The sequence below is a fragment of the Bidens hawaiensis genome, unplaced genomic scaffold, assembly GCF_021521415.1.
Source record: "Bidens hawaiensis isolate Kalapana, Puna unplaced genomic scaffold, B.hawaiensis_p1.1 tig00034419_1, whole genome shotgun sequence".
Classification (NCBI taxonomy): Eukaryota; Viridiplantae; Streptophyta; class Magnoliopsida; order Asterales; family Asteraceae; genus Bidens; species Bidens hawaiensis.
In genome coordinates, this window is record NW_027505320.1 from 59,846 (window position 1) to 78,331 (window position 18,486).

Genomic DNA, 18,486 nt, shown 5'->3' on the forward strand with positions numbered 1-18,486 from the left:
GACGGAAGCATGGTGAAGAGACTGTGGTGGGGGATACAAAGAGTCTGGTTGTGGTTGTGAGACAGAAAGAGAGATAAATGTTATAAAACAACTCATGTATGTGTAAGCTGAAGAACCACAACTTCACGTGAGTATAGGTAAAGATGGTTTTTAATGTATATATAATATAATAATGATATGCTTAAAGAAAAGTGATTTGTTTCACAAACAGTGAACTTTCATAAACAAAAAATGATTGCTTTCTTTTTTAATTGTAAACATTTACTAGTTCTATTATCTATCTTCTGAAAAAGATATATACAAACATGTGCATAGAAAATAACATTGTTCTACTATGTTTGTTGGTTAACGAGATTTTGCTGTATAAGAAGAATATAAATTAGTAATTTTATTAAAATTTGGTTATTATTTCACAATGTTATTTCTTATTATTGGCCTACTTAAAACGTAAAGAGTCCACATTTTCATAAGAGCGTAAAACCTCAATAAGTATGCATATGCATTCATTCATTTATAAATTTGAAACTTTTAAAGATATATTATGGTAAAAATTTATCATTTCTAGACTTTATAAAAATGTTTACAACCTAATAATATGTTTCGTTATAGTAAATACTCATCTAAGACAACTAAACAAGTTTTTAGCATCTATCACTTTTATATAAACTTAAAAAACAAATATGATTATTAAATATTAGTTCTAACTATATTCAAATTTGTAACCCGAACTTGAGCTTAGACAAAAGTTTCTAAACAAACTCTACTTAGTGGGTGTGACAGTTGTGTATTATTATAATGGTTGAATTATTACGCTATTATAGTCAAAATTAACTAACCTAAGAGAGTCAAAGTCAAGATTATGAAGTGAATGCCTAAGTTGATTTAATACTAAACAGACAAAACAAGTAACTTAAGCAAGTTCAAACAATTATCAAAGACAAATCAGACACAGAAGTTCAAGTAAGCAAATTAACATTAATCTCATCTTAGCATTACCGATTAATTATCAATGATCAGTTACAGATTGACTAAGTAGACAAACCTTAAGCATCAACAATCGCCAACACATGGACTGGTTATCAAACAGTCTTTGCCAGTGTGACCCAACTAAGGACAATTGTATGCTTCATTGTATTCAAACTAGTCAAAACAACCATATAAGCAATTATCATAACAACTAGCAAACTAATCATTCTGATCGAAATAAACCTAAACCGACTGAATGCACAACAATATTAGACATCAATACTCATAGATTAATCAAAGACAATTACAGTTAGTTGTTCTTAAATACATAAGAAAACTGAAAAGTTACAAACTCTACATCCCCGGGTATGATTCGAGACGACTAGTCGAGTATCGACATCAAAAGATCTTCGATTAAGTGACCATAGGCCATGTAGATGATCTCTAGGTGTAATGGAATGATGAAAATGGTTTCTTGTCTCCTCAAAACTGCTCTGGAACGTGATAAAGCATAATAGGGTCGTCAAAACACAATATAAATCAAAACCCTAACTTTCACGATTCTGCCACCCGTCGCGGTATGCGATTGGGTCTTCAGGGGGTCCATCGCTTATCGTGATAGACCACAAAGTCAACCTGCCAAATAATAAAGTCAATCGCGATACGCAATGGATAGTCTTCCACACACGCGACGGGTCCCTTCTCCAGCAAATCAAGTTTCATGTCTCGTAACGCGTGTTGGTTATCACGGGTCTTCATTCCATGCTTGTACATGTCCAAAATAGCTACTTTAATCATCCATGACTGAAATATAACAAACGCGCATGAAGTACCATTGTTCAAGCAAAAACCGAATAAAACTAGCAAATAAACGCACTAAACTCTATACAAACTAACCGACTATCAACTACCAAATGCTTCACCATCGCTTGACAAGCTAATAGGCCTTGTTTTAGTAGGCTACACTCCAAGAAAATTCAGAGAAAGAAGACAATAATTGGGGCAATTTTTTGATGATTTTCATAATGCAAAACTGGAATTTAAACATACAATGAAACAGGGATCATCCCCCACGTTCCTTATTCTAATGGAAACATGCACCACCAACTCTACTAATGCACCTAAGACTTAGTAAAATAAGGAGTAAAATCAAGAAATCATGCGATCATGTATCTTGCTCTTCAATCCACAAATCTGTTGGGCTTCCTTGTGTGACGCTTGGGCCGATTGTATCCATCTAGTTCGTCTTGGGCTTGAGCTGCTATTAGGCCCGAGAGGTCCGTAACATCACCTCCCCCTGAAGAATTGGCATTGTCCTCAATGTCGGTAAAAAACGGATATAGTTGTTTCATTTGAACTTCATCTTCCCATGTTACGTCTTCCAAAGGCAATTTTTCCCATTTAATAAGCAATTGTTTTTTGTTATCCGCATAAGTTCGAGAGCCCATAACAGCTTCAGGTAAGAGACTAACTTCAGTAGCTTCAAACTTGTCTAGAGAATCCGTTGGAAGATGAACAGTGCCATTACATTCTTTGAGTAACGACACGTGAAAAATAGGATGGATCTTCGATGTAGGCGGTAATTCCAGTCGATATGCAACCTTGCCAATACGTTCCAAAATCTTATAAGGACCAAAAAAACGTTTGGAAAGCTTCTGATTTTTGCGATGTTGAACCGAATGCTGCTGATACCGTTGTAATTTTAAGTACACGAAGTCGCCGATGTTGAACTCCTTTTCTAGACGTTTCTTGTTAGCTTGTTTTGTCATGTGAATACGAGCTTATTCGAGTGAAGACTTTAAAGTTGCCAAGATGGTTTGATGGGTTGTTAAAGACAGATCGATGGAAGCATTATGGTAGGAACCTGGAGTGCAGTCATGGATAGTGTTGACATCACGACCATACAAGGCCTTAAATGGTGACATGTTGATGGCGGTGAGAGGTATTGTAGGAGAATTCAGCTAGAAACAGGAAACGCTCCCAGTAGGATGGTTTGTCAAAAACGAAGGCACGAAGGTAATTTTCCACGCATCGATTGACGACCTCGGTTTGGCCATCCGATTGAGGGTGGTAGGCACTGGAATGGAGAAGTTTTGTGCCTATTTGGCTGAAGAGAGCTTTCCAGAATTGACTCAAGAAAGTCGGATCGCGATCCGACACGATGGTTTTAGGCAGACCGTGTAAGCGGTAAATGTCGAGCATAAACAGGGTGGCCAAGGTTATTGCCGTGTAGTGAGAGGGTAACAGAATGAAGTGAGCGAACTTTGAAATATGATCAACGATGACCCATATTGTAGACTTACCTTTCGAAATTGGTAGATTGGTGATAAAATCCATGGAGAGATCTTGCCATGTATTGGTTGGTATAGGTAATGGTTGTAGAAGGCCATAAGGTTTGTGAGTTGGGTTTTTGATAGCCTGACATATGGAGCATTCCTTGATAAACTTGGTCACATCCCGTTTCATGCCTAACCACGTAAAGGAGGTTGAAAGTCTCTTGAAAGACGCATGAATACCAGAATGGCCACCTAACGTTGAAGAGTGGAATTCAACCAATAAGTTGTGACGGATGGAGGGTAGGGGAGGGACCATGATGCGACCTTTCAAGAAGACGAGTCCATCGCGCACCACATGGTGTGGAAAGGCTGACGGATCAGCGGTCACTTGCTGGACCAGCTGCTGACCGTTTGGGTTGTTGGCGAAATAGGAGCGAATCTCATTAAGCCATAAAGCTGTTGGATGAGATAACGCCAACATGGTTGGAAGATCAACTCGACTTAGTGCGTCCGCAACGGCGTTTTCTTTACCGGGTTTGAAATGAATTTCGAAGTCATAACCGATGAGTTTGGTGACCCATTTTTGCAGCTCGGGGGTTTGAATGGTTTGTCTGAGAAGGTGTTTGAGGCTATGGTGATCGGTGTAAATTCGAAATTTGCTACCCAAAAGATATTGACGCCACTTGCGTACTGATTAGGTGATTGCATATAATTCTTTGGTATAGGTCGATTGACCTTGCATCGTGGCACACAACTTTTTTGAAAGAAGGCGATGGGTCGATTCTGTTGAGATAGGACCGCAGCGATAGCAAGACCGGAAGCGTCCGTGGTTAAATCGAATGGTTGACTGAAATCAGGTAAGGCTAGGGTAATGAGGTTCTGCATATGATGTTTCAAGGTAATGAAAGCAAATTTAGCAACAGGTGACCAAGAAAACTCTTTTTGTTTCAAGATATCGGTTAACGCCGCGGCTATGTGAGCATACTTGGGAACAAAACGGCTATAGTAGCCCGTAAGTCTGAGAAAGGCGCGTAAAGTGGTGAATGAGTGTGGGGTTGGCCATTGTTGAATTGAATTGATTTTGTCTTGATCAGGAGAGACACCCAAATAGGATATTTTATTACCCAAAAATGTAATGTCATAAACCGCAAAGGTACACTTGAAGCTTTAGCATAGAAATGATGGCTGGTAAGAGCTTAAAAAACATACCACAAGTGAGAGTTATGATCCGATTGGTTAGCACTATAGATTAAGATGTCGTCAAAGAAAACTAAGACTAAACGACGTAAAACGGGTCGGAACAGATCATTCATGGCGGCTTGGAATGTGGATGGAGCGTTCGAGAGACCGAAGGGCATTACAAGAAATTCGTAATGGCTGTCCGAAGTGCGAAATGCAGTTTTGGAAATATCCGGGTTAGCAACACGAATTTGGTGGTAGCCGGAGCGAAGGTCAATTTTGGAAAATATTTTTGCACCGTGCAGTTCATCCAATAATTCATCAATGGTGGGAATCGGAAAACGGTCACGAATGGTCACCGCGTTTAGGGCGCGATAGTCGACACAAAAACGCCAAGTCCCATCTTTCTTTTTAACAAGCAAGACGGGTGATGAAAACGGACTTTGACTGGGGCGGATCACACCATCACGAAGCATTTCAGAAATGAGTTGGCTCATAATCTGCTTCTGAAAATTGGGATACCGGTAGGGCCGAACATTGACAGGTTTGGTGTCGGGAAGCATAGGAATTTTGTGATCATGGGGACGGGATGGTGGAAGGATGTGGGGAGTTTCAAAGAGTGTGGGAAAAGATTGAAGTAGCTGGTTGAGTTGAGGATCTGAAGTGGGTGGTAGAGATGGTGTGGCTGAGGGGGATGAGTCCATGATAAGGGCGTGCATAGAAGCGACCGAATCATGGCAAAGCATGGAGGACAATGAGCCAGGTGTAACAGATTGAGACAGCGGGGCACCACGAAGGGTGGTGGTGGAGCCGTTGAAAGTGAAAGACAGTTCGGGTATAGAAAAGTCAGCGATTATGGACCCTAAACTTCCCAGCCAAGTGACACCGAGGACGATGTCCCTCCCTGAATTTTGAATAAAAAGAACAGAATATCAAAGTGTGCATTTTGAAGTTTAACCGAAACAGAAGGGCAATGACCTTCACAATGGATAAGTTGGCTGTTGCCAACCATGACGGGAAACGGGGTTATGGGTTGAGTGGTAAGGGACAGACTTGTGGCGATTCGTGGTTGCATAATGTTGTGAGTGCTTCCGCAATCAACAAGGACGGTGACCGGTTTGCCCATGATAAAACCTGTAAGACGTAAGGTTTGTGGGGCGGACACACCGAAAAAGGCCGCTGGAGAGAGGGACATGAATGTTGGTGTGGAATTATCGGTTGAGTCATGAGGGGGTCTGGGTCCGAGGGTTCAGAGTCCCCGTGGTCCACGGTAAGGAGGAATTGCGGCGGTGAACAGGAATGACCTGGAAAGTAACGAGCCGGACAACGGAAGCACAGGCCTTCTTTGCGGCGTTGTTGGATTTGTTCTGGTGTAAGTTTGTGAAATGGCAGGGGTTTATTCGGGGTGGGTAATAGTGGAGAGGAAGTAAGAGGTGGGGTGGGGAAAGTGGTGGGTGGCGATTTGGAAGTGGTGGAAGAGGCTGTCAGTGAGTTAGAAGCAGATAATGCAGATGAAGATTTATACGGGTAAAAGGATTTATGTTTGGGAAGGTGGGCCAATTTGTCTTCCACCAAACGGGCTAGGCCTGTGGCTTCATGTAAAGTAGTTGGTTTATGAATAGCCACTTCAGTTTGGATCTCAGGTTTAAGGCCCGAAAGGAAACAGTTGAGACGATTTTGTGGGGATAAACCGGTGATGCAATTACTGAGTCTTTCGAAAGCCAGGAGGTAATCGGGAACGGTGGAGGTTTGGTGAAGTTTGTAAAGAGCAGCTTCATGATTTTCAAAGGAGGATGGGCCAAAGCGAATTTCAAGTTGACGTTTGAAATCAGTCCACGTGCCCAGAAGGTGATCGTCGGCTTGATTTTGATACCAGGAAAGAGCGTCGCCCGTGCAATGAAAAGCTGTCAGGGACACGCGATCCCCCGATGGGATATTGAAGTAGTTAAAGTAATTGTCGGCTTGAAAAGTCCAACCGAGGGGATTGGAACCATCAAACATCGGTAAAGAGATTTTTGGGTGAGGGGTTGACGGTTCAGCTCGGGGAGATCAGCCTGAAAACAGTCATGGATGTGCCGTTCCCAGGGTCGCTCAGCGAAATTGGCATCGGTGTGTATGGAACCGGAAATTTCAGTTAGGTGAATGGTTTGCGAATCAAGTTTGATGTTGATGTTTCGGTGGCGGTAATCAGGTCGGCTAATTGGGCGTTGGTTTGCTGTTGGGATTTGGAAGCTTCGGACGAAAGGGCAATGAGTTGGGCGAGTTGGTCCGTGACGGTAGGGGGTAGGTCGTCGGAACCCGACGGATCTTTGCGAGGAGGCATGGCGGAAGGTGAGACGTGAATGAAAGCACCAAGATGATAGGCCTTGTTTTAGCAGGCTACACTCCAAGAAAATTCAAAGAAAGAAGACAATAATTGAGGCAATTTTCTGATGATTTTCATAATGCAAAACTGGAATTTAAACATACAATGAAACAGGGATCATCTCTCACGTTCCTTATTCTAAGGGAAACATGCACCACTAACTCTACTAATGCACCTAAGACTTAGTAAAATAAGGAGTAAAATCAGGAAATCATGCGATCATGTATCTTGCTCTTCAATCCACAAATCTGTTGGGCTTCCTTGTGTGACGCTTGGGCCGATTGTATCCATCTTGTTCGTCTTGGGCTTGAGCTGCTGTTGGGCCCGAGCGGTCCGTAACACAGGCTTTACTTTTTTTTTTATCAAATTGGGGTTAAGTTTTATTTGTTTAACTTGAATGTCTCGGTCATAAACCAAATTATTTGTACGCAGTGTTTTTTTATTCCAACTTTTTATTACTTGACAATAGAAATAAATTTAACAGGCGTGTGAACTCTGTGTGCATAAGACATTTGTTATATTAATATATTTTATATATGTATTAGTGTTGAAATTGTGAGTTATATTTTTAGTAAAATTATATATTAATAATTCAAATCATAATTAATTGGTCGGGATAATCCGTTAAAGCAACGTTACCAATAACAGTCCTAATCAATATTTTTGTCGTGAAGGGTAATCATAGTGAGATTGATAATTCAATGAAAGTGAAAGTTATAAGTGCAACTGTTCACGCTACAATATGGATTATTATTGATTAATGAGTCATAGTTTAGATTATTAAAGTCAAATTTGCTAACTTGTTCAATCAAAAAATAAGGTGAGACGGGTTGGATAATGTGTTAGGTCGGAGCGTTATGATACGTTATATATATTAAAAAAATACACAAAAAATGTGCTTACGATATTATTGACAGGTCAGTTAGTTGTTAACGTTGGTAATTAAAACCAACTCTTGTTTTTTGATTATGTGATTATTTACGTCATTGATGGTCTTAACAATAACTACGTAAGGTCTAAGATTTTAGGATTTGGATGAGTATTTTGACACATTGACTTGAGTAAGGTTGTAACCAGAAATAACTAAAAGTTAACAATGTCTAGATATATGCTTGTTTGTTTAAATTTAATTGAATGAAAAATGAACACACTCTTGTGTTTAGATTTGTTCAGAAAGTGAGTTCTTAGTATTCTTTCATATTCAATGATTTTAGAGCTCAGACGGTAAATGAAGGTTGTCGGGTACATAGTAAAAACAAGTGAAAACATGCGCACCTTCTTTTGAATGTCTGCTTATTTTGTGTTAGGTTAAGTATAATAATTTAATAGAAGTTATATATTACATACTATCAAACATTGAAAAAAATATATGGCGTATGTTGCCATTCACTCAAAACAATCAAACAAATATATATATACTAGTTTAGAGTCCGTGTTACACACGAGATAATTCAAATTATAAAATTATAAGTAAAACAAATAATTATATGACGTATATGGAAAAAAATATGTTACATCTATGTTTGTATCTATACAATGTGTACATAAATTGATTTTATTTATATCACAAAATAGTTTTTTTAAATGAACTTAATAAAAAAATATCCGTGCAAAATCGTACCCGAGAATGCTTCTTTCTACTGAAAAATTCATTCTCTGTGTCATATATGTATAATTGAAAGAATTTTGGTTATGAACCAATTTCGAAAATAAGACTTCTCATACGATAGTAGTTCTAACCACTCGGCCTAAATACAAAAGAGTCGTTACCTTTATTGATATATTTATTAATTTACCACCCATCAAAAAAAGTAGGATATTAATTATAACAATGGATGTTCTTTAAGAACTATGTTTTTCTGAGCTACACCATAAAAAAAGATTTTGATAAGTTTCAGAGGGCTTTTCGACTTTGTTATAATGACAACATAAAAAATAGCATGTTAACTCATTCAATTTTGTGAATATTTTGTTTTTCATTTGAGTATAGTTTTGCATGACATGCTTCCCATACAACGTTCTAATCACCATTGAAGGAAAAATAAATGTTGACATCAATATTTGAAATTTGATAAAAGTTAGAAGCATTGATAGGCATGGGGGTGGCATGTCGAAAATGTTCGCAATCTTTTCTTAAGTTTTAATAGTTGAGGGAAAAATAGTCAATTTGCCAAATTCCGAACCTTTTGATTATTTCAAAAAATGCCGTTAAAAATAAACTTGAAACCCGAATCATGTTTAAAATTCTAATTTTCATACTTTTGGAATTTTAAAGTCAACACTTTAAACCCATAACAAATTTGACGATAAATTTATTTTGCATTCTCAAACTTTTAGACATACTCAAAATTTTCATTTTTGACCCGCAACAAAATTTGACCTAAATGTAGTTAACTTGTACCAAACAATCTATTTACCAACTTTTGACCCATAAAATCAAATTTAACTTCCACAAAAAACCCGAAACAATTTTCATTTGAGAAACATGAATTATTGTTGATTTTTGGAGTTCACCAAGTATTTTGAAATATATAGTAAAATAATATGTTAATATTTGTATTTATAAAAATATATAGATATTATATAAATATAGTGTAAAAGGAAAGTTAATAATTATTGATTTACTACATATATTAGGGTATATTAGTTTTGGGGGGGGGGGGGGGGGGAATTGTAATAATTAACCAAAACATGACAAGTGTCTCTATTTATTTTACTTTATTAGAATAGGTAGATTGTTTCTTAATTATAAATAATATCTTTTTTTAAATAAAATAGGATATTAAATTTTTAGTATATCCCTATTTTATAGGATTTTCATATCAAATATTTGATTAGATTAATTTTTAACATAATGAGATGTTATAACCCGTTTAAGAGCTATGTGGGTTACCCGTGAATTCGAGTCAAATGCGTGAGAAGCCTTCATTTACAAATAAAGCAATCTGATGACTTGAGAGAATGGTTGTTTACATTTTTCGTTTTTTAATATTTACTTTTTGGATTTTAATTTTCTTTATTATAAGAAAGTTAAGAATATACTTAGGGTTTGATGATGAAATGGTTTCATAAAAAAATGATAAGTTATACCCATTTAAAAGCTATATGGATTTGGTGATCCATGACCCGCTTATGTTTTTTTACTATAAAATTGTTTATCTATAATATATATAAACGAAAACCCAAAAATCATATGTGTCGCGATGTGGTCGCTTCCCCCTTTTATGGAAACCACCAGATTTCTTGATTTTTAAATGGAGGCCCCTCATTGATTTAACCAAAATTCATGGGTATGAGTCTTATCAAAACCAGATAGCTTTTAAACGGATTATAACATCTCATGAAATTAAAAATTAATCTAACCAATTATTTGATATGAAAATCCTACAAAATAGGAATATACTAAAATTTAATATCCAATTTAAAAAGAAAAGGATATTATTTATAATTAATAAACAATTTTATAGTAAAAAACATAAGCGGGTCATGGGTCACCAAATCCAGATAGCTTTTAAACGGGTTATGACATATCATTTATTTATGAAACCCTTTCATCATCAAACTCTAAGTATATTATTAACTTTCTTATAATAAAGAATATTAAAATCTAAAAAATAAATATTAAAAAACAAAAAATGTAAAAACAACCATTCTCTCAATCCATCAGATTACTTTATTTATAAATGAAAGCTTCTCACACATTTGACCCGAATTCACGGATAAAGGTCTCACCAAACCCAGATAGCTCTTAAACGGGTTATAACATCTCATTATATTAAAAAAATAATCTAATCAAATATTTGATATGAAAATCCTATAAAATAGGAATATAGTACAAATTAATATCCTATTTTATTTTAAAAAAAGATATTATTTTTAATTAAGAAACAATTTTATAATAAAAAAAATAATGGGTATCACCAAACCCAGATAACTTTTAAACCGAATTATAACATAGCATTTATTTGTGAAACCATTTCATCCTCAAACCTCAAATATATTAATTATTAGTTTTTTTACAACAAATAAAATTAAAATCCAAATATACATATATAAATATTAATAACGAATAATGTAAAACAACCTCCATAATACGGGGGATAAAATCTAGTTAATTATAAATAACATCTTTTTCTTTTTAAATTGGATATTAAATTTTAGTATATCCCTATTTTATATGATTTTCCTATCAAATAATTGGTAATGTTAATTTTTAATTTAATGAGATGTTATAATCCGTTTAAAAGCTATCTGGTTTTGGTAAGACCCATATCCATGAATTTGGGTTAAATCAATGAAAGGTCTCCATTTAAAAATCAAGCAATCTGATGGCTTCCATAAAAGGAGGGAGCGACTAAATCGCGACACGTAGGATTTTTAGGCTTTCAATTATATATATTATATATATTTTTTCATAATCTTATGACTTAAATAACTTATAAGTAAACCTTGCTACTTGTTATAAATTAGGCTCTAAACTAATTGATTTATTTGGTCTTGTAAAACCAAAAAATAAATCCATAGATTCATAAACTCATCTTATCTTAAGTAGTTGACTTTTTGTTGATTTGGGGGTTAAATTACATGTATCTCTATTACTATATATACACCGTCGTTTGATTTTAAATCTAACAAATTAATAATTGTTAAAAGTGGTTGAATAAAAATGTTTAAAACCCAGATGCATGACACTATGACGGATAAAAATGTTTTAATGACAGCTGTGGGATTTGAACCCACGCCCTTTCAGACCAGAGCCTAAATCTGGCGCCTTAGACCACTCGGCCAAACTGTCATCGGATGTCTTTTGTTACATTTTAATTTACTTAATACAATAATAATAATATTCACTATATTAACAGGAACTTATAATTTGTTTTATTTTTGCCATATTATCTCCTCTCAATTTCAAACTTACAAAAAATCATCTTCAATTTTTTTTCTTTCAAAATTTTGTTCCTCTTCATTTATTCCGTATCGAATTTGTTTTGACCTATTGAGATACTAAAAAACGTTGGTTGATTCAAATTTAAAATCATTTTATTCTACATCAAGTTTCATACTTAATAATATATACAAGATTTTTTTAGGCATTGTCACAGTGGAAGCAAGACATATTTATCCTTAATAAGTTTTCAATAAATTTAACAACATTAATCTATTTAACAATATATCAGTTGATTCAAATAATGCATTATACTTTCAACCCATTTAACGATACATTTTATATTTGATGTTCATAGGGGTTGAACTTGAAAATCACTGATATGATTAAAATTCTTAATAACTTTCTTAAGTAATTAATTTAGCCCTCGGAATCCCGGAACAACCTTGACACGATTTACTAGGTTATGTGTGTGAAATGAGTGTGAAATGGTGATGGAATGGGCTGAACCCGTAGTTGTCTTTTTATAGGTGAGATTTGCAGACCATCGCGTAGCGCGATGGCCTTTTCCCAAGGTCGTCGCGTAGCGTGACGCCGCAATCAACCAGGAGTTGCCACGTGTTGACACGTGGTTGGCCACGTGTCCCCGGTTACTTAACATGGTCATCGCGTAGCGCGATGATCCTTTGGGTTTTGGCCGTCGCGTAGCGCGACGCCCTCCTTTTTCTTGAATGGTGTGATACTCTGTCGCGTAGCGCGACGAGGTTTAATAGGAGACCATCACGTAGCGCGATGGGTCTCAGAACTCAAATTTTCAATCTTAGTCCCTCAACTTTCAAATTTAGCATTTTTAGTCCCCTAACTTCTAAAATTTGCATTTTTAGCCCAAAACTAGATGGGGTATTTTCAAGGTGTTACATCCTCCCCACCTTTAGAAAAATCTCGTCCTCGAGATTTATGTAAAGAGATGTGGATATTTTCGTTTCATCTCGGACTCAAGTTCCCAAGTTAATTCCGGACCACGTCAGGAATTCCATCTTACTTTTTACCAATTTCAACCTTTTGCGCTTTAAGAACTTGGTTTGGATATCTTCAATCCGTATCGGCTCTTTTACAAATTTGAGTTTTTCATTAACTTGTACGTCTTTTAGAGGCATAGCTAGTGCCTCATCAGCTAAACATTTCCGTAGATTTGATACGTGAAACACGTCATGGATTCCTTGCATCTCTTTGGGTAACTCAAGGCGATAAGCCACATGACCTATTCTTTCAAAAATCTTGAATGGTCCAACGAATCTCAGACTTAACTTCCCTTTCTTTCCAAAACGAGCCACACCTTTCTAAGGTGATACTTTGAGCAACACTTTGTCTCCTTCTTTGAATTCTAACGGTTTTCGTCTTACGTCAGCATAACTCTTCTGTCTATCACGTAATGCTTTCAATCTTTCTCAGATTTGAATCGCTTGGTCAGTTGTTCTTTGAACAATCTCGGGACCTGATAACTGATTATCACCAATTTCAGACCAACATACAGGTGTTCTACATTTCTGTCCGTATAGTGCTTCGTATGGAGCCATTTGTATGCTTGTGTGATAACTATTGTTATATAAGAACTCCATTAAAGATAGGTGAGTATCCCAACTACCACCTAGATCTATAACACAAGCACGGAGCATATCTTCTAAAGTTTGGATCGTTATTTCACTTTGTCCATCGGTCTGTGGATGATAAGTAGTACTTAAATTTAAACGTGTACCCATTGCCTTTTGCAAACTTCTCCAGAAGTTCGAGGTAAAACGACTGTCTCTATCGGATATAATTAATAATGGCACGCCGTGTAACGCTACAATGTTTTCCACATATAGTTGTGCCAATTTATCCATGCTATATGTTTCTTGAATCAGAATGAAATGGGCTGATTTGGTCAGTCTATCAACAATGACCCAGATAGCATCATTTTGTCGTGACGTCTTAGGTAATTTCATAATAAAATCCATGGTAATCATGTCCCACTTCCAGATTGGGATTTCAGGTTGTGTCAACAAACCTAATGGTTTTTGATACTCGGCCTTGACCTTTGAACATGTTAAACACTTAGCCACATACAAGGCAATTTCTTTCTTCATTCCAATCCACCAATAATCATCCTTAAGATTATGAAACATCTTGTCACTTCCCGGATGCATCATATACTTAGATTTGTGAGCTTCTTCCAATATCTTTTCTCGCAAGTTTCCAACCATTGGTACCTAGATTCTTTTCCCTAATCTGAGTATATCATCGTCGCCTTTGACTAATTGATCTATTGTTTCATTTTCTTTTTCGGCCTTTATATTCTCTTGTTCTAGTGCCAATTTCTGAGCTTCCTTAATCTCAGTTAATAGATCAATTTTGAGTTCTAACCTCAAAGCTCGTACTCTTTTTGGCTTTTCATGTTCTTTTCTACTTAAAGCGTCAGCCACCACGTTAGCTTTGCCCTCATGATACACAATTTCACAATCATAGTCATTAAGTGTTTCCATCCATCGCCTCTGTCTCATGTTCAACTCTTTCTGAACAAATATATGCTTCAAACTTTTGTGATCAGTATAAACGATAAATTTTACACCATATAAATAATGTCGCCATAATTTCAATGCGAAAATTATAGCTCCAAGTTCAAGATCATGTGTGGTGTAATTCTTTTCATGAAATTTTATTTATCGTGAAGCATAAGCAATTACCTTCTTCCCTTGCATCAAAACACATCCCATTCCTGTATGTGAAGCATCACAATATACAATGAAGTTATCTTGCTCTTCAGGCAAGGCTAAAACAGGTGCATTTGTTAATTTCCGTTTAAGAGTTTCGAATGCCTCTTCTTGTTTCCGTCCCCATTCAAATTTAACAGTTTTTCGGGTCAATGATATCAAAGGAACCACTATTCTTGAAAAATTCTGAATAAATCTCCGATAGTAGCCAGCCAGCCCTAGAAAACGTCGAACTTGCGTCGGGGTCTTGGGTTTCTCGCATTTAAAAATAGCTTCTATCTTGGCCAGATCTACTTGGATTCCTTTGTCGTTTACAACATGTCCAAGAAATTGTACTTCGGACAGCCAGAACTCACACTTAGAAAATTTTGCGTAAAGCTTTTTTTCCCTTAATGTTTCAAGTATGGTCTTCAAATGAACTTGATGTTCTTCCTTCGTCTTGGAATATATTAAAATGTCATCAATGAAAACGATAACAAATTTGTCCAAATATGGCTTACAGATTCGGTTCATCATATCCATAAAATCTGCCGGAGCATTAATGAGTCCAAAAGGCATAACGGTGAACTCATAATGTCCGTATCGGGTTCTAAATGCTGTCTTGGATATGTCTTCTTCTTGAATCTTCAATTGATGATACCCGGATCTTAAATCAATCTTGAAAAAACAACTTGCCCCTTGTAACTGGTCGAAGAGATCATCTATTCTTGGAAGTGGGTATCGATTTTTAATCGTCACTTTATTCAATTCTTGGTAGTCGATACACAGTCTCATTGATCTGTCTTTCTTCTTGACGAACATAATCGGAGCTCCCCAAGGTGAAGAACTTGGTCGAATAAATCCCTTCTCCAATAATTCATCCAATTGCTTCTTTAATTCTTTCATTTCGGTTGGTGCTAATCTATAAGGAGATTTAGCAATTGGAGCCGTTCCCGGAACTAAATCTAGCTTGAACTCAACTTCTCGATCCGGTGAAATTCCAGGCAGCTCGTCAGGAAATACATCCTTGAATTCAGAGACAATTGGGACCTCTTCTATTTTCTTAGACTTAGGTTCCTTGGTTACATAAGCCATAAATGCTAAGCAACCTTTACCCAAACAATGGCTTGCTTTTATTTTTGAAATAATTCCAATTCTACTAGAATCCTTATCGTCAGCTATTCGAATAATTTTCCTATTTGGAGTTAAGATTTCAATAGCTTTTTCATCACATAATATTCAGGCTTGATTAGCGGCTAACCAATCCATTCCTAAGATAACATCAAAGCCAGCTAACTCCATAGGTAGCAATTGAACTGGCATATCATGTCCAGCTAAGGAAATATAACTACTTAATAATTCAGATATTTTAATCAAGGATCCATTAGCCGTTTTTACCTTGTATTGATTATTTAGCTTAGCTAGAGGTTCATTTAATAGATCACAGAATTTATAATCTATGAAACTTTGATTTGCTCCTGAATCAAACAATACTCTAGCATAAACGTTATTGATAAGAAACGTACCAGTAATCACATCTGGTAATTCTCCCGCCTTTTGAGTGTTAAGCATGAAAGCGCGGGCATTTCCCTTTCTCCCCTCGTTCCTGGCACCACTACCACTGGCGCCAGCAGCTACCTATTTCCTTTTTGTGCATTCCGCACTAAAGTGACCCTTTTCACCACACTCAAAACAAACAATCAACCTTTTCCTGCAATCCTCTCCTTGTGCCCTGGCCTCTTACAGAAATTGCAAGTTGAGAACGGATCAAACTTGCGTACATCAGTCTTAGGTGTGGGCTTCAAACATCTGCCCTCGTGCTTCTTACCACAATTTTTACACATTGGCCGATTAAACACATTCGGCCTTTCCTTCCCTTTCTCAAAGCTTCTATTCTCATCATTCTCTCTCTTTTTCTCTACCACACTCTTCTTTTCTTCATCCTTGTTTCTGATCTTGCTCTCCATTAAATACCCTGCTAATTCAATAGCAGACTCGATGGTAGTAGGCATATGTGATCTTACATGATCACGAATCTCTTTTGGTAACCCATAAATATACCGCGTCACCTTGTTATATTCGGGCGTGACTAAATGCGGTACAAGCCGGCAATACTCAAGGAATTTAGTGTTGTATTCCTTGATATTCGTACCAATGACCTTGTGATTCCAAAGCTTAGTTTGGATTCGATCCACCTCATGAATGGGACAGAATCTTTGCTTGATTAACTCTTTAAAAGTCTTCCATTCCAGGTTATACATGTTACTCCTTCCCTTGATCTCAATTAACGTATTCCACCACTCCGGCGCCTCTCCTTTGAACATCTGAGAAGAATACTGGATACTTTCCTCCTCGGTGCGTTTACTTATAATCACTATGGATTCCATTTCCTCAATCCAACGAAGCTTGTTATTGCCCCTTTATCCCCCTAGAATTCTTTTGGTTTATATACTTGAAAATCTTTGAAGGTACATCCCGTGCTAACTTTGGCTCTTTTTGTCTTACTCGGGACGTGTTCAGCAGTGGAACTTTCATAGCCTTCCTGTTTCTTTTCCTTCTCATCTTTTGTCCTTTCAGTTTCCTTTCTTTTTTAATGTACCAATATACTATGGCTTGGCTGCGTTTGTTTGACTAATTTTGATTTGGCTAAACTTTTAGAATTTGCCGTGTGGTCTAGCACCATTTTTATCAGTGAAGTTACAGCTTCTTTGATTAACGGGAAAACCGTTTCTTTTATCATATCACGTATACCTCCAATATATTCTTCCGGTATTGAATTATTATTATTTTCAGGGGTCTTCGCTTTGTTAGCTTGACTCCCTTAACTTACTCGGGTTTCTTGTTGTTCAGACATTCTGTGAATCACATAAATACATGGATTTAAAACACAAAACAGAAGCTTTTATTCATAACAGTACAGGAGGATAGAAAAATACAACATGTTTAAACAACATTTATATAATCCTAATCCTTGGCCCATTTCTTAACTAGGCTCTTCATTTTATCACACTTCTTGATGATCTTGTTGCCTGTGTTTTTCTTTTTAACCCTCTCATTTCTTAATTCGTCCATTACTGAGTTAGGAGGGTTGGGATATCCTACGGGTGCAGATGAAGAAGGGAAAAGATAAGCGTTTTCCCTTGGATACAGGTGAGGATTTGCTATATATGCCTGCATTTCCTTATCGGGAAGGTTGTTTGTATAAAACTCCTCGATGAGACGGGCCTCCTCCCTTATCTCGTGTGCTTGTTCAGACTCAGTCGGTATAGGACCTTGGTATATAGGAACCTCAGAATAGTGGACTGGTCCTTGGGTTGGTCTTGCTAGAATTTGGACACCTGGTGGCCGGTGATCCAAAATGCCACAGACTCTGGTTGGAATGACAACTCATCCAACTAGAAGATTCGGTACTTGTTTCTTGTTTTACTCTACTCTGAACTTCCATATCATATGGGTAGTAGTTCGGGGTACCAGTCAGCGGAACACTTTCTGAAGTGTCACTCGATATTTCAATTGGCATCTCGGGGCTTCCCGGAGCATATACTGGTTGGCTTCTGTAAGCCAGGTAAGGATCGATTTGATCAACAGGATATTGGTTCATCTGATTCATCGGATTTGGATTCACCGGGTTATTACAGTTATTCAGATCAGCCAGGTTTGTGTATACCGATTCAGTCGGGTTCACTGCTATAGTTGGCCATCTAGAACCAAAATTTGTGCTAGATCTATCAGACGGCTCGGCATCGGGGGCAGGATTTGACCTCCTTGCAACCCGACGTCTTTGTTCGTAATAATTTGTATACGACATCTGCAGATATATAAACTTAGGGATAGGTAGACTACCAATCATAACTTATCCCTACTTATCGGATAAATGGTTAAAGCTTAGGTAATAATTTTTATTAATACCTAATTCGCTAAAACTGATGGCTCTGATACCAACCTGTCACACCCCAATCCAGGGCCTAAGAGTGTGACCAACAGTTGGTACTTGTTTTGTAAATATATTAGAGTAGCGGGTTCATTTTAGCGGAAGTCTTTAAATATTAAAATATTAATTTACAATTATCAAATTTCTCGGGAATT

At 36.8% G+C, this 18,486-nt stretch overlaps 1 protein-coding gene and 1 non-coding gene across 2 annotated transcripts; both read right to left on the minus strand.

Moving 5' to 3' along the window:
• Positions 1-2,147: 2,147 nt before the first annotated feature.
• On the minus strand, positions 2,148-2,735 carry LOC143612348 (uncharacterized). The gene has a single exon (XM_077086356.1). The coding sequence runs from the start codon at positions 2,733-2,735 to the stop codon at positions 2,148-2,150; it is 588 nt and encodes a 195-aa protein (XP_076942471.1).
• An 8,766-nt stretch (positions 2,736-11,501) lies between these two features.
• On the minus strand, positions 11,502-11,581 carry TRNAL-UAG (transfer RNA leucine (anticodon UAG)). The gene has a single exon. It is a non-coding gene; the product is annotated as a tRNA-Leu (tRNA).
• Positions 11,582-18,486: the final 6,905 nt, after the last annotated feature.

Bases quoted from the DNA above. Each gene is read 5' to 3' on its own strand.
- LOC143612348 (XM_077086356.1), bottom strand. From the start codon at position 2,735: ATGACAAAACAAGCTAACAAGAAACGTCTAGAAAAGGAGTTCAACATC.